This window comes from Vipera berus (genome assembly GCF_964194415.1).
Source record: "Vipera berus genome assembly, chromosome: 4".
Taxonomy (NCBI): Eukaryota; Metazoa; Chordata; class Lepidosauria; order Squamata; family Viperidae; genus Vipera; species Vipera berus.
The window spans coordinates 35295027-35310180 of record NC_138206.1 but is presented as its reverse complement, the minus strand read 5'-3'; the positions used below and the strand labels follow the sequence as shown (position 1 = coordinate 35310180).

At 34.6% G+C, this 15154-nt stretch overlaps 1 protein-coding gene across 2 annotated transcripts in view; it reads left to right on the top strand.

Moving 5' to 3' along the window:
• Positions 1 to 500: 500 nt before the first annotated feature.
• CBLB (Cbl proto-oncogene B) overlaps positions 501 to 15154 on the top strand; it is a 70188-nt gene continuing 55534 nt past the window's right edge. For both annotated transcript variants that reach the window (XR_014026272.1, XM_081326575.1), the window contains exons 1-3: positions 501 to 1088; positions 1647 to 1822; positions 9405 to 9655. Coding sequence is in view for 1 of the 2 variants with exons in the window: in XM_081326575.1 (XP_081182701.1) it covers positions 1655 to 1822; positions 9405 to 9655 (419 nt within the window). In the remaining variant the exon portion in view is untranslated. The remainder of the gene's footprint in view (positions 1089 to 1646; positions 1823 to 9404; positions 9656 to 15154) is intronic.

Below are 15154 nucleotides of genomic sequence, written 5' to 3'. Positions count from 1 at the left end.
TACGCACAGTTGCCCTGCAAATTTTCTTTTAAGTACTAGGGAGGGCTAAGAAAAGGACTTCGGTGCCTTTGCTGCCCTTTCCTTTCGCGAAGTCTCCTTTCCCGGGGTCTGTGGATGTGAGTCCTTCCAGCGCCTGTTTCAATTCGTTCTCCCTCCCTAACCCCCCGGCGCCTGCTTCCTGTCGCGCGCTCACGTTTCATTGGGCAACATCTGGGAACTGAACCCTAATACCGTTAGAACGGGGGAGGGGGGTGGGGGTGGATGGGGAGAGGAGGCCCGGCGCGAGCCGTTTTCAGCGCGCGGGCGGCGTGCGGCTTTCTTAATCCCAGGAGTCCGCTACGGCGAGGACAATCCGAGGCAACCAGCCCGCCGTTTGGAGAAGGTTGAAGTTGCAGCCGGTCTCGCCGCCACCGCCTGCCCTGCCTTTTCTTAGCGCCGCCCCCGCAGCCCGCCCCCACACGCCCCTTACCCTCGCGCCGCCGAACCAGGAGCAAGAGCGGGCGAGAACAGCGCTGCTGCTGCTGCTGCTGTTTCTGCTGCCGCCGCCGCCGCCGTCGCAACGGGCCCGCGGTGGCGAAGTAACTACCCATGTTTCCTTCTGGAACCCCAGCAACCGCGACGACTTGGGGGAGAGGCGTCCCATCGCTCTTGGTTCTGCCGGCCTCGCTGCGGAGGCTTAAGGCGTGTCGCGTGGTGCTGCGGACCGCTCGGGCTGCTCCGAGGGACGGAGAGCGCTTAACAAGAAACCGGAACCCGGAAAACTGCTGGGATTTAATAACACGGGCTGCGCCGCGGGCTGTTGTGTGCCCGGAGGGGAGGCAGGGAAAAGAGAAAACAAGAGATCGTAGCGAGGCGGCAGAAAAGCTCTCCAGGCGGCACTTCTTGGGGACACAGTTGCCTAACCTTCGACCTCTCGCAACTCTGGCCAGGCAAAAGCCAAGGAGACTGATGGTTGTTGGCAACTAATCTTGGATACTGTGGATTTACAAAAGCAACTTTTTCCATTCTGGAATTGATTTTATTTGCTCGGTGCTTTTAAAAAACTAGAACGGTACCCGTAGACAAGTGTCGCGTACAGTTGCGGACTTGTACGTATTTTAAATGTATCTGTCCTATTATATATACATGGTATAATAAGAGATGTAATTTTGGTTTTTTGTTTTTTCACCTCCCCTCTGCTACCAGATGCTGGGTGGGGGAAGGAGGTTGGTAATATGGCTGTTAAAAACCTTTGTTACTCGTCAGATGTATTTGTCCCTTGTGAACCATATGTGAAGAGAATTATTTGTGTGAAAGTGTAAGTTTAACGTGGAAAAGTGAGCGTAAACACTGACGGTGGGCTGATAACATTTTTAAAGGTATAAAAAGAGAAGGAAAAAAAGTAGCATAATGTGCATGGCAATTAAAACTGTATATTTTCATAAATGTGCTCGATTAACAGATAGTGACATTTGATCAGATTTCTTTCTTGACAAAGATTATCAGTTTTTTCTGCTTCTTCCGCATCTAAAGTTAAAACTCCCAGTATAGATTACATATATTTTTTCTTTCAGTGACTGTGAAGTCAGTATTGATACATTTTATGGTTGGGCAAGAGAGACCAACAATATCATAGCATTACATTTTTTTTCTTTTCTAAATTTAAGATTCCCAGATGGCCAATTCCCTCAATGGCCGGAACCCAGGTGGCCGAGGAGGAAACCCCCGCAAAGGGCGTATTCTGGGATTCATTGATGCTATTCAGGATGCAGTTGGCCCCCCCAAGCAGGCAGCTGCTGATCGCAGGACTGTGGAAAAAACTTGGAAATTAATGGATAAAGTGGTGAGTCTGTAAAATATATTTCTAATGTGTACACAGGAATTATTGATGGATTAGACAAGACAATCTATGTTTTCAGGTTCATGATAGCTATTACATGCTTATTTAGCCTTTAGCTATATTTATTCTCAGTATAAAAGAAGAATATTAAATATACTTTAAATATACAGTTCTTCAACTGTAAGTTTGTCAATATGCAGTTTGTTTCATATATACCACTTTGGCTTAAGCTGTACTGTTTCCTTGAAAATGAAACTTCAGGCAATCAGATTGAGATCCACTCTTACATTAATCATTAATTATGTTAATATGCATGTAATCAAATCTGCTGAAAAAGAAGTAGGTTTATTATTTTGACCAGATAAACAATTTAAATATTACCCTTAGTTGTAATTGCCCAATAAAATAATTATGTAACCAAATCTTAAAAAAATATTCATCATTGGAGAATAAAATATATTATGAAATACAGATAGGAGGTGTTGAGAGAATTTTTCCTGAACAAAAATGTGTATTGTTATGCAGGTAGGATGTTCTTAAAATTATATGTGCAGCATTTGTGATAAGCTTAGTACAATGGCCCATTTTCAATCCTTGAAAATTACATTTTACACATAGATTTGTGTAAGTGCTTTCATTGTAGCATTCATAAAACATAATTGTATGTAGAAAATGCTAAATGCATAGAACTATGTAGTATTCTTGCACATAGCATATAAACATTTTTAAGAAGCCACCAGTCTATTTATCTCATAGTACATGTTTACATGAAAAAGTTCATGGATTCTAGATGAGAAGTAGACCTAATACAAACAGTTAAAACATTGGCGTTGGTCATCAAGACACACAGGTTCCTTATAGATTTATAAATTATATTATTCCCACTACCGTTGTATGGCAAGATAGTTACAGCTTTTTCCAGAACTGAATCCTGATGTGCTGCCAACTTTGGGTATCTTGTAAAAGTTGTTTAAAGATAGTACTACCAAAATTATGGCAATAACTTGGATTAAAACATATATCTATAACAACCCATTTTCTTAGAATCAGTTCAGAATTTAAAATGCCAGTATAAATTTATTGTTGATTTAAACCTGTGGTAGACTTGTAAGTTTTTTATTTAGTTGCCAAGTCATTGTCAGTTCCAAATCTGTATTTTTTTATTTTTTTATTACACTTTTACATTTAGTTCATAGTTTTAAAGTAACAAACTTTTATTTAAGGTACAAACTGTTAAGAGTGAAAACAATTATCTGCTGAAGTTGTGGGTTATACCCTTCTTGGCTGTATAAACTTTTGTTGGAGTCCAACATTAACCTGGAAGTTAGACATGATGACCTCAGTTACTCTTCCTACTCTATAATTCTGTGAAATATTATAATTTTAAATGTTGGCAAATTACAGGACATAAGTATGCAATTCTAGTTATATTACATTGAATGTAATATAATAAGCTGATTATACCAACTCAAAATGCTTTACAGTCTGACTTAGCCTATTAAAGCCTGAATCTTTCACATTGTTACTGTTCTGATGTTTTTGACAAGAAATACCAAAAATTGAATGTGGGGCATTTTGCAAAACCACTTGACTGCTGATTGTGGTCTTATTTCTCAAAGTAAAAATATTTTTTAAAGAGTTGGCTATGGTGTACACTTCCCGGTGACAGATGCAAATTCAATATTGCAACATTATCCTGGGACAGGTATATTTGCCTTCATTCATGAGAGTTGGCTGTACGTTAAATGCACAATATATTACTCTTCAGTGTTAGTTTTTATTTAAAGCATTTATACCTTGCCTGTTTACTTCAGATTTCAAGACATATTACAATAATTATTACAGCTGCAAAATTTCTTCAAAAGAACTGGTTTAGAAGAGCATGGTATTATAAATTAACCCATATTTTCAAATGGTTGAAGCAGCCATGTCATTTTTTAAGGCTTATATAGTTTGTATATTTTTGTGCAAGTGCACACACAGCAATTTGTGCATGCACATATCTGTGGAAATAGTCCAGAGCAGTTCCCAATACATCTGCAATGTATTCTGGAAAAAGTTTATTGGGACCATATTTTTAAATGGATTTGGGATTTGAAAATAATTTGAATTAACTCTTGTTGGTTGTTTTAATTTTAAAGAAGAGGTAGTTTTAAACCTTAAAACACAAATCAGCGACAGGAATATTAAAACTTATAATTGATACTATTTTGATGAGCATGGTATGTGGAATTATGGGCTTGATCCGTATACTTGTCATGTTTATGAATTTGGTCAACATCATTTATTTGATGTCGAAAATGTTTTCTTTCCTTCCCATAGTCTGTGTATGTGAAAATACAATGTTATTTAGTTTAAAGTTAAAAACACTTATTTTTTATCATTTTCCAACTGAAAATTAGGTGTTTTTTTACATTTTTCTAAAACAATGGTCAATGAAATATGTATTTAATATACCAGATTTGCTCTTTAAATTTGGTATCCTTTGGGAATATATTTTTAATTTCATGTTATAAGTTCATCTTAATTTTCTTCATCTAAATTAAACTTATATACAGGTAAGTCTTCGACTTACAACAGTTCATTTGAAGTTATAAGAGCATTGAGAAAAGTGACTGAGGACAGTTTTTCACACTTAACAACCGTTGCAGCATTCCCGTGGTCACATGATCAAAATTCAGGGTCATGTAATTATCTCTTTCCACCTTCTGACAAGCAAAATCAATGGGAAAGTCAGATTCACTTAACCAGCACGTTGCTAACTTAACAATTGCAGAGATTCACTTAACAAATGTGGCAAGAAAAGTCATAAAATGAGGCAAAACCCGCGTATATGTCTCAATTAGCAACCAAAATTTGGGCTCAATTGTGGTTGTACGTCAAGGACTACCTGTAATATTTATCTGAATTGAGAGAAATTTCCAGTACGATATATCTTTCAAGTTTAAATCTCTGCAGCATGTTATATGCTAAGATTTTTTGGCACATCTTAAATTTGTAGCTCATGGTTTTAAGTTTCTTCTTGGATACTAGATGGTTTGGGATAATAAGGTTATGTGCTGCAACATAAAACTTGAGAGTACAGGAAATTCTTTGCAGACATGGCAGCATGTCCCCATCCCTATACACCCCCATATAAAATGGCAGAATATATATCAATTAAGCCTGGATTTAGGAAATTAGGCATTAAAATTTGGTTAAGTGTTCAGGTGATCTATACTTAATCAAACACTATCACTCTTGGGATCAAACTTTGAGAAGCTTTTCAATGATATTTTAATATTAAAACTGATACTAAAACTAGATAAAACATTTAATTTTTCTATTTCGAATAGCATATGTTTTCCATCATTATGATTTTTAAGAGCCTTCATATAATGGGCAAGGTTCTAAGATATGGAAATTCAAAAACAACTTCCAGTGTCCTGCTTGCCCCTTGCCCACTGCAATTCAGTGTGCTATTTTGAATAACGTATTGTTCTGATATTTGATTTTTTCCCCTCAAAATTGTGCTCCTTTCCATCTAATTTAGAATATTTTTTTCAATCTTATGATAACCTATGTAGCAATCTCTCATTCTGATATACATCATGATTGTCAGAAAGATCTTTTGAAAGCTGAATGGAGGAGAGATGTATTCTTGTGATACAAAACTTACATATTTGAAGTGGTATTTCCATTCATGTTAATATTTTTAAACTGAAACATCTAATATATAAGCATAATTAAAAGCTTTTAAAATCTGTTCTATAAATAGGCAATGTATAATTTTGCATCTTGCTTTTCTTAATAAAAGAAATGTAAGTATTGTTATCCAACACTTATTTCTATGATACCAGTCTAGCTTACATCACTGGTATTTCCCTCATTGTCTCCTGCCCAAATTCAAATTAGTATTTCTGACTTTCCTGATTTGTTGCTACATCTTGTGATAGCAAATTCTATACCTTGACTGTGACTGAGTTTATATTAAGAAGTAATGTGGGTTGGGAAATGGGGCTTTGTGTGATATGTAGTCATATATTATGGTCTGTAAACTGGTCAGTGTGAAATGACACAGCCTTGTTAAGTAATGAATAAAACAATCTATAAACTGTTCCAGTACTCTTCCAACTTGAATGCTTTCCTCATATATGGACAGAATTCATACAGAATTCTCTGCAAGTAAAATATATATTTGTTATTTATTTCACTTTTATTGAGGAATCTCTTAAAATGGAGAATTACACTCTGAAAACATTGAATGAAGAAAACCAAGTTATCAAAACATGACAAATTGCAGCAATCAGCTCAACAAACTAAAATGTCATCAATAAATTACTGTTTTTTCAAATTGATATTTTATTTTCAGTTCTAATTTTGCTAAAAAGCACATGGTTTTTTATATGATCTAATCTGTTTGCATTAAAAAAAATTCTTAAAATATTTTTGAATCTGCTTGTTGTCAGGTAAACCAGCATAAATAGTTAGTTGATGTCTGTCTCTCCATCCATCTCCCTCCCTCCCTCCATCCATCTGACCCAATTTTATTCTGGCCAAATTTTTAGCACCTGAAAGTCATTAACTGCACAGGAGGAAGTGGTGTAAAGGGTGTGAGGCCATTCTGATTTCCTGTGCTAATTCTTAGCTGTGGTAAAGTATATGTTTACTAAATTTTAATGTAGTATCTTTGCTACTAAGTCTGGCCAATTTGCTTTTTACTCATACAGATCCGTATGAATGCCTAATTTATAGTTTTCATACTTTAAAAACTGTTTCATGGCTTTTTGACCTCATTCCTTATAAAATATATAATCAATGAAACATTTTTAAAGAAATTATTGCTCATTTGCTGGATGAAATTTTTCTGCTGGTTCAGATTTCTGCAGTAGTGCAGTCTTAATCTAGAATGAAATTTATCCTTATGAAGAACTGTTTAAGAACAGACTTAAAAGGGCCGCTTTCCATGGTGCAAATACAGTCAGATATCCACATTTTATAGAAGTATGTGGGTAGAATTTCTATTTCTGTTCCTTGAAAAATCTAAACAAGTTGAGTTTTCACGAAATAGAATTCTTGACCATTTAAAATGGGGCAAAGATACTTTCCCTCAGTTTCATATTAGCTAAATGTGGCCTACTATTTAATTATATACTTTATACCAAAATACGTACTCAATCTTTAGACTAAAGAGTTCTTGATACTGCCGAAAATAATCAAGTGCACATATTTTAATGGGGAATTAAAATTCCCATGACAAATTAAATTTGTTAAAATGTTATGTTGCTACATCTTGTTATTACAAAATGGGTGTGCTTTCAGATCATCTAGATCATAGAAACTATAAAATAATACCACTATCTGAAAGTTGAATTATAAAATAAGGTCAGAAATCCCAAATATGATCCTTGGACTGATTCATTTCAGATGAAATATTGTAATAGTTTATTTATTAAAGCATTTAAATAGACTAAATAGCTATACAATAGCTGAAATGTAGCACTAGCTGAGAAGTAAACTTGGTACAGATGGTCTTACAACTTACAGATGGTACAGATGGTCTTACAACTTACAATCATAATTGGAACCAGAATTTCTTTTGCCATGCAAGGGAATTAAGTAATTTCATAACCTTTTACCATGGTTGTTAAATGAATCACTGCAATGTTAAGTGAATCACATGGTTGTTAAACAACTCTAGCTTCCCTCATTGACTTTGCTTTTTGGAAGCTGGCTGAGAAGATCTCAAATGGTGATTGCATGACCTGGGGATTCTACAACCCTCATAAATACATGTTGGTTGCCAAGTAACCTAATTTATTTTTCACATGGGGATGAGCCATTGGTTGTAAATATGAGGACCAGTTGTAAGTTGCTTTTTTCAGTGTTGTAACTTCAAATGATCATTAAATAAATGGTTGTAAGTTGTGTATATTATTTGCACACAACATATGTTTTGCTAATCATATGGCAAAAGACAAAATACTGACAGTATACTTTTTTCTTTCAGTTGGCTTTGGTCTTTGCACGAAACTTTACTGATATAGGTAGCTGTTCTGTTTCTTCTGTTTAAGTATATTGGCCAATGGGGTAAAGGAAAAGCTACTGAAAGAGGAACTGTTTTCTTTCATAGGGTTTGCTATCTCTTTAGTCAGATGGAATACTTGCTACACACAAGCAACATGTGTAAGGTTTTGACTTATCTGTGTGATAAGTCACACAGAGACCTGTTTTCATTTCTATACATTTTTTTTAAAAAAATAGAATATTACGGTATTATTATTAATTTTATTTGTATACTGCCCTTCTCCCGAAGGACTCAGGGCGGTGAACAGGGCAATACATGTTTAAAAACAAGAATGCAAATATTAAAAGAAATTAAACAAGATGCCCAACAACTACAGCAATAAGTTAAAATACATTATGTATTTATTTGCTGAATTTGGAGACCATCTAATCCTGATGACTGAGAAGCTTGCTAATAAGATAAAAGACAATATAAAGATAATTGTATTTGGATACTATTTTGTTTATGAAAAATGAGAAATGATTTTACAAATAATATATAATGGAATCCCACTGGGTGATTTGGGAGGAATCTCTCTCTCAGCCCAACCTGCCTTACAAAGTTGCTTTGGTGAAAAATAGAAGGAACGGTCACTATGTATGCTGCACTGAGTTCTACAAAGTAAATATACAGCAAATAAATAATAATGGTAACAAGTGTTTGGACAGATTTGTGGTTTAAATAGATTAACAGTTCTGTACCATACCTGGATTGGGAATTGAAATCTATCAGGATGGTGAACAGTTAAATCTTTCCTATGGCTTGTAATGGAAGGAAAATATAAAAACAAATACGTAGAACAGACATGTCAAACACAAGGCCCGGGGGCCAGATCCGGCCCGCGAAGTGGTTTCATGCGGCCCGCGAAGCCATCCTGGAAAGAGTGAGGGAACGGCCCCCACTGCCTCGGCCCTGGCCCAGAGACCCTCCTTCTGCCAGAGACCCCCAGATCTGTCCCACTCCTGCCCAGGCCCCCATAGGCACCCTTGATGTCAACGAGGTAGAGCTGGCCACGCCCACCCAGTAGGCCAGACACACTCTAGCCACGCCCACCCAGTAGGCCACGCCCACCCTGGCCTTACCCACCCGGCCCCCTGAGGGCAACCGCAATGCTGATGCGGCCCTCAATGAAATTGAGTTTGACACCCCTGACGTAGAAGAAAAGAGATGAATGTAGTTCTTTCCTCAGTTTTGAGGTGTCATCAGCAAGGTGCTATATTTATTTAAGTATCTTGATTAAGCTATATGATGAAATCAGGCAGTCTGATTTTAGTACAATTTTGTCTTTACGTCTTGTTTTTTTATTTTTTTTCTCTTTGTTGATTAGTAATACTAAAATTCTTTCTACAGATGTTGTCAGATAGAAATCAACAGTGTTTTGACCTGCATTCATAACAGGTCTCTGTATTAAACAGTTGAGTTCCAGGTAATGTTATAACTTAGGTGTAAGCTTCCCACCATTGTCTTACTCATGTACAATAAATTTTGAGTTGGGTGAACTTAATTGTTAAATTTATGTAAATTATTCTTTAATTGTAGGTCAGACTGTGTCAGAATCCCAAACTTCAATTGAAAAATAGCCCACCTTACATACTTGACATTTTGCCGGATACATACCAACATTTGCGACTTATTTTGAGCAAGTATGATGACAACCAGAAACTTGCACAGCTCAGTGAAAATGAATATTTTAAAATCTATATTGATAGTCTGATGAAAAAGTCAAAACGAGCTATAAGACTTTTTAAGGAGGGAAAAGAAAGAATGTACGAGGAACAGTCACAGGACAGGTAAGAGAATTTACTGTTTAATTCTTTTAGTGTATATTTAGATTTTTTTCTCTTTAGGAACATTCTATATACTTTCTGAACAAAATTTATCAGACTTTCTGTTGCTATTCAGAGTGAAAATATATAACGTTTTAATGTATGTGCAAATTTGTATTGCTCAATTTGATAGCCTATTGATGTGTTTTCCTAGAGAGCCATAACTGAGTTTTGATTATGGATCCTTAGAATATTTATGATAAATAAAGATTAATTTGTTTGGAAATACCAGTTTCTAATAGCATTAGTTTCATTTGTTTTTAAAATAGTTTTGCATATTCAGTTAGACCAATTGAGGTTTAGTTATGTGTTTGGGAAGGCTTCTAAATGTCAGTGCTGACGTTTGTTTCCCTGTGAGTTAATAGTATTAGATGATATTGTTGAAGTCTGTTATGGAACTGTATTTCTATATATGTGAAATAATGATCATACTCTAAAATATATATTCTTTAGTTAATATTTCAAGTTTTAATGTTAATAGTGACTAGAATGCGAGTTATTTTAATAACTATAATGTCTTAATATCTTTAACAGCTTGGGGCAATTTTTAATGCCATCTTTTTTTTGTCGGCTAGAGCCATTTGATAATTTAAAATAAGTACCAAGTATGTTTTTATTTAAAATTAAGAATTTCTGTAATACAGAAACAAAAGTACCCACCTATTTAATGTGTTAACTTCATTTATAGAAAACATTTTTCATACTAATGATTCCTATTTTGGATAAAATTAATAACTAAGTAGATAATTAGGGGTGTTGCTTTGAGAAAGAAATGCTGAAAAACGAGGAAAACCTTTTGACTTTGAGACAGGAAAGTGGGTAGCAAGCATGAAGAAGTGGAAGAACTTAGTGGAAAAACTTAGTACTTCTCTCCTTTTTGTGTTGCATGTAAGCTTTTCTTCATTTTTGACTTTAAAGTGGCCTAATCCATCATTTCATATTTGAAAGAGCGTAGGGTTCCCCCCCATAATAAGTAGAGTAAAACATCAAATGGATATAATTTTATATTTAAAGGTTAAGTCACTTATCACTAATTGGCTACACTTCAGGTAGCAAGCTAAGTAATTTGAAGTTATTCTGCTTTGCATTTGTTGTAAGATATTTTATTGTTTTGTATCATTTATAAAGCTGCTTAAATTTTGTGTATAGGTGTTGTGCCATGAGAAGTGAAAATGGCAATTCAAAGCACAGGTGAAAATATATTAATGCCTGAGATGCTACACTGAGCTCTATACAGAGCACATGAGTGTTATTGAATAACTAGACAATCTGTGATTCATTGGGTTATCATTTCAGAGATATTTCCTTACCAGATTCCTCACTGCCTTCAAGAATGTCAGAATTTCTAATATACATGAAAAGTTCTTAAACATTCACTGAGAATCTGCCTTGAAAGTAGCTCATGTTGAACTATATAGTACACTAAAAAATCAGGTATTGACCACAGGAGACTTTTTATGACATTTTGTATTCTAATAAAATTCTTTGATAATTTTTATACCATAAAGTATTTTATAAAATTTGCCAAATTTCAATTCCATGTGTCCCAGAGTTTGGGCGCATTCTGTCAGCTAGCACTTTTTAGGTAAATGATGCAGATATAGAAACATGGCATCTGAATACCTTTTTTACAGCCTTCATGTCCTACTCTACCAATGGCTGGTTTGTGGCATATTTTATGACTGTTTGTTCCTTTACTCTTGATGATAGATCCTAAAGCGTGGAAGCCATCAACCACTTATATGTCTTCATTAGCAATTTTAAATTGGCAAAAGTAGACTGATAACTTAAATTGCTTCCCAAATGAAATATCTTATTACATATGCTCCTGAGTACAGAAGTAGTCTGGTGGAAGTAGCAAGGGCACTGCAAATCAAGAGGAAAGTATCGGTATACTTAGATTTTCTTTTTTTAGTGTACAAGGGGATGTATTAACAGAAAGATGATGATAATGTTATTGCCATCAATAGAGGGAGGATGGTTTTTTTCTTTTCACAAATGACTAAAATAAAGAAAATATCATTTGAAGGAATTTTATCACAATAAAATTGATCCACTAATTTATTGAATAACAAAAATCTGATGTTGCAAATGCTTGGATTAATAACACATCAACTCAACTACATTCTCAATATGTTTTAGTAACTTAAATATTTTAATTAATTAGAAGTACACTAACAAAATTGAAAGCCCTTAAAGCTCTTATTTCAGATTCTGTTTATTTGTCTTTAATATAGAAATGTTAATAAAATCAAGAAACCATTTCAATATAACTTTGTATTGTAATCATCTATCCTAATAATTTCCCTGAAACTGATGAATATATGGTTTGTTGAAATGGTAATGGGACATTGTCATTTGAAATATGAACAAGGAAACAATTTTGTTAAAATAAAAAAAAACTATATCAATAAACTGCTGCTGATTTGTTATCACTTAGCTCAGTATCGGAGCTTCAGACTTCCTTCATTTCTCTGTTAATATAGATAGAGCTGTAAATATTTTGCTGTAGAATTTATCCTTTGCCAGGAGGTATGTACCCAATCACTTAAAACCAAAATAATTTGTGCCTAAGCATTGTCAGACTTTGAGCAAATGATACTAACTTCATTGAATAACTTACAACGTATTGCTTTAATTTGAAATATAAAACTCTTGCTATTTATGTAAGAAGTAGATGGAATAAACAAATATGTATGGCAATCACTTTGAAGTGGCACATTGCTTGTCTAGTTCTAAAAGATTTTATATGGTAGAGTGGTTTTTTCCAGTGTCTGTGTATGAGTACAAGAGAATTAATGCTAACTGCTTAAGAAACTTTATGTTGATTTTGTCATTAAAACATCTTAATTTTTAAGTTTTGCACAATAAGATTTGTACAATAAAGTTAGTACAGTTTTTCTTTCATCTGGAAACATCAAAATACAGGTTAGTTCAACTATATAATAAAATGGGAAGAATTATATGATCATTCTTTAGTTGAAAATCATGAAACCCTTGGTTAATAACAAAAGTATATTGGATGATCATTTAGCCTTATACCTGTAGTTAAGATGAAATATATGAGATGTGATTTTAGAAAAATGTTAAGACAGCTGTGCCACTGAAAAATTGAATAAATATATTCATTGACATTTTCCTTATAACATATTTCAACATACATATATTTGATCTTTGTTTTAACAATATTAGTATATAAAGAGGATGTAAATATAACAAATGTGTACTTTTACATTTTATTTTCCATTGTGTAATTTAAATATATATAAATGCAGATTAGATCAAGAAAAGTCCAGTCTTATTTAAACATGAGACATTGTTTGATTTGCTCTTTGTTGTCGTGTGTGATATCACCATGCCTAGATTAAAAGACCTCTCTGAACCCTTCCGAAAGAAAATTAAAGATGCCTATGACCCTCAGAAGGGATTTTAAAAGATTGCCAAACAATTGGATATCAGTCATTCCACTATCTGAAAAAATCATGTACAAGTGGAGATTTCAAACAAGTTTAGCTTGTCTCAGCAAATTCACCCCAAGAACAGAATGCAGGATGTTGAAAAAAGTCTTTAAAAATCACAGACTTTTATTGTGTGACATAAAGATAATTGTCACCATTATTAATATCAGAATTCATGAGCCTACTATTAGAAAAAAACTGCACAAATTAGATATAGGCAAAGATCAAGGCAAAATAATATTATTTGGCCACTATACTACAGGACATGTTTAAACAAAACCAATGATACCATTTTGCCAGAAGAACCTCTTATCAACGATAAATCATGATTGTGGAAATGTTATGCTTTGGAACTACTTTGCTGCATCAGGGTCTGGACGGCACACCATCACAGAATCCACTATAGAATTCTTCATTGTACCCAAGAGCGCTTGACGATAACGTGATTGCATCTGTCGGATGTTTGAAGCTCGATCAAAAGTTCAGTCATTCTTGCCATATGACCATGTCCCTAAACATTCCAGGAAGTGAAGGTTTCTGAAATGGTCAAATTAAAGCCCATATTTAAATCCTATTGAGATGCTGTGGGTGTTTTAAAATTGGGCTGTACATGCAAGAAATCCCTCAAACATTGCACAGCTGGGGGGGAAAACGCGTAGTGAAATGGGGAAAAATTCCTCTCAGTCTCAGTGAGAGACTGGAAAACAGTTATTAGAATTATGTACTTGAAATTTTTCTGCTAAAGGAGACAGTGCCTGGTATTAGAGGAAAATGTATTTTTTTCATACAGGAGTTTGTATTGTAATAATTAATCAGGCAGAGGTCAAATGAATTGAAAACCATGAATTTAAATCATCTAGGTGAAAGAGAAAAAAAGGAAAAAAAGGTGTATTCTGCAGATAAAACCTGCAAAATTTCTTAAGGGAGTATAGGCTGAATGGGAAGATGGAATTCATCCTATGATTGGATGTTATTCAGGATTTAAAAATGTTGACTACCATCTCAAATTGCATTTAGTTCTTTTAAAATTGCTATAATGATCCTAAATTCTTGGATTATTGGTTTACTTCAAGGACAGTCACATGCAGAAAACATTTTAACAATTCATAAGAATAACATTTTAGCTAGTCTTTATATTTATATTTGCATAATTTCCCTCTCTGTACTAAACTGCTTATTCAGTATGCATTCTTACAAGTATGGATAATGTGTGCTGGACAAAACCCCAAGTGATTTCTCTAGCACATCTTTCCCAATTAGGTAGGTTGTCAAAATAACAGAGAGAAAGAGATAAATTTTAAGAAATGGGATCTTCCTTAAAACTCCACAGTAGTTTAATCTGAAAAATCTTTATCCTTGAAGACACATTAAGTAGAAAAGTTTCGTATGAATTTTATTTCTGATAATTAAATAGTCATATCCATATAACAATATGGAAGTGGTTTGCATTCCCTTGCAAGATGTTTTTATGCTTTCCAGCTGTGTCTAGAATCCCAATAGTTTTGTCAGGGACATGAAGCAAGAATTGTGACCCAAGCTTTGCCCATTTGGTGAATGTGTAACTGATGTTATGATGCAGATACAAAACGGGAGGAACATACGTTGCAGCGTTGTAACATTTGTTGCATAATTTACCCCTTATCTGGACAGTTGTGATTCTTTCCAGCAAAACAGTACAGGTAATCCTTGACTGATGATAATTTATTCAATGAAGATTAGACATTTGTTAAGTGAGTTTTGCCCTATTTTACGACCTTTCTGGCCATAGTTAAGAGAATCACGGCAGTTATTAAGTTAGTAACAAATGTTAGTGAATCTGGCTTCTCTATTGACTTTGCTTGTCAAAGGGTCAAAAGGGGTCACATGACCTAGGACACTGCAAGTGTCATAAATACAAGCCAGTTGCCAAGGGGCTGAATTTTGATCACATAATCATAGGGATGCTGCAATAGTTGTAACTGTGAAAAACACATATAAGTCATTTTTACAGTGTTGTAACTTCAGA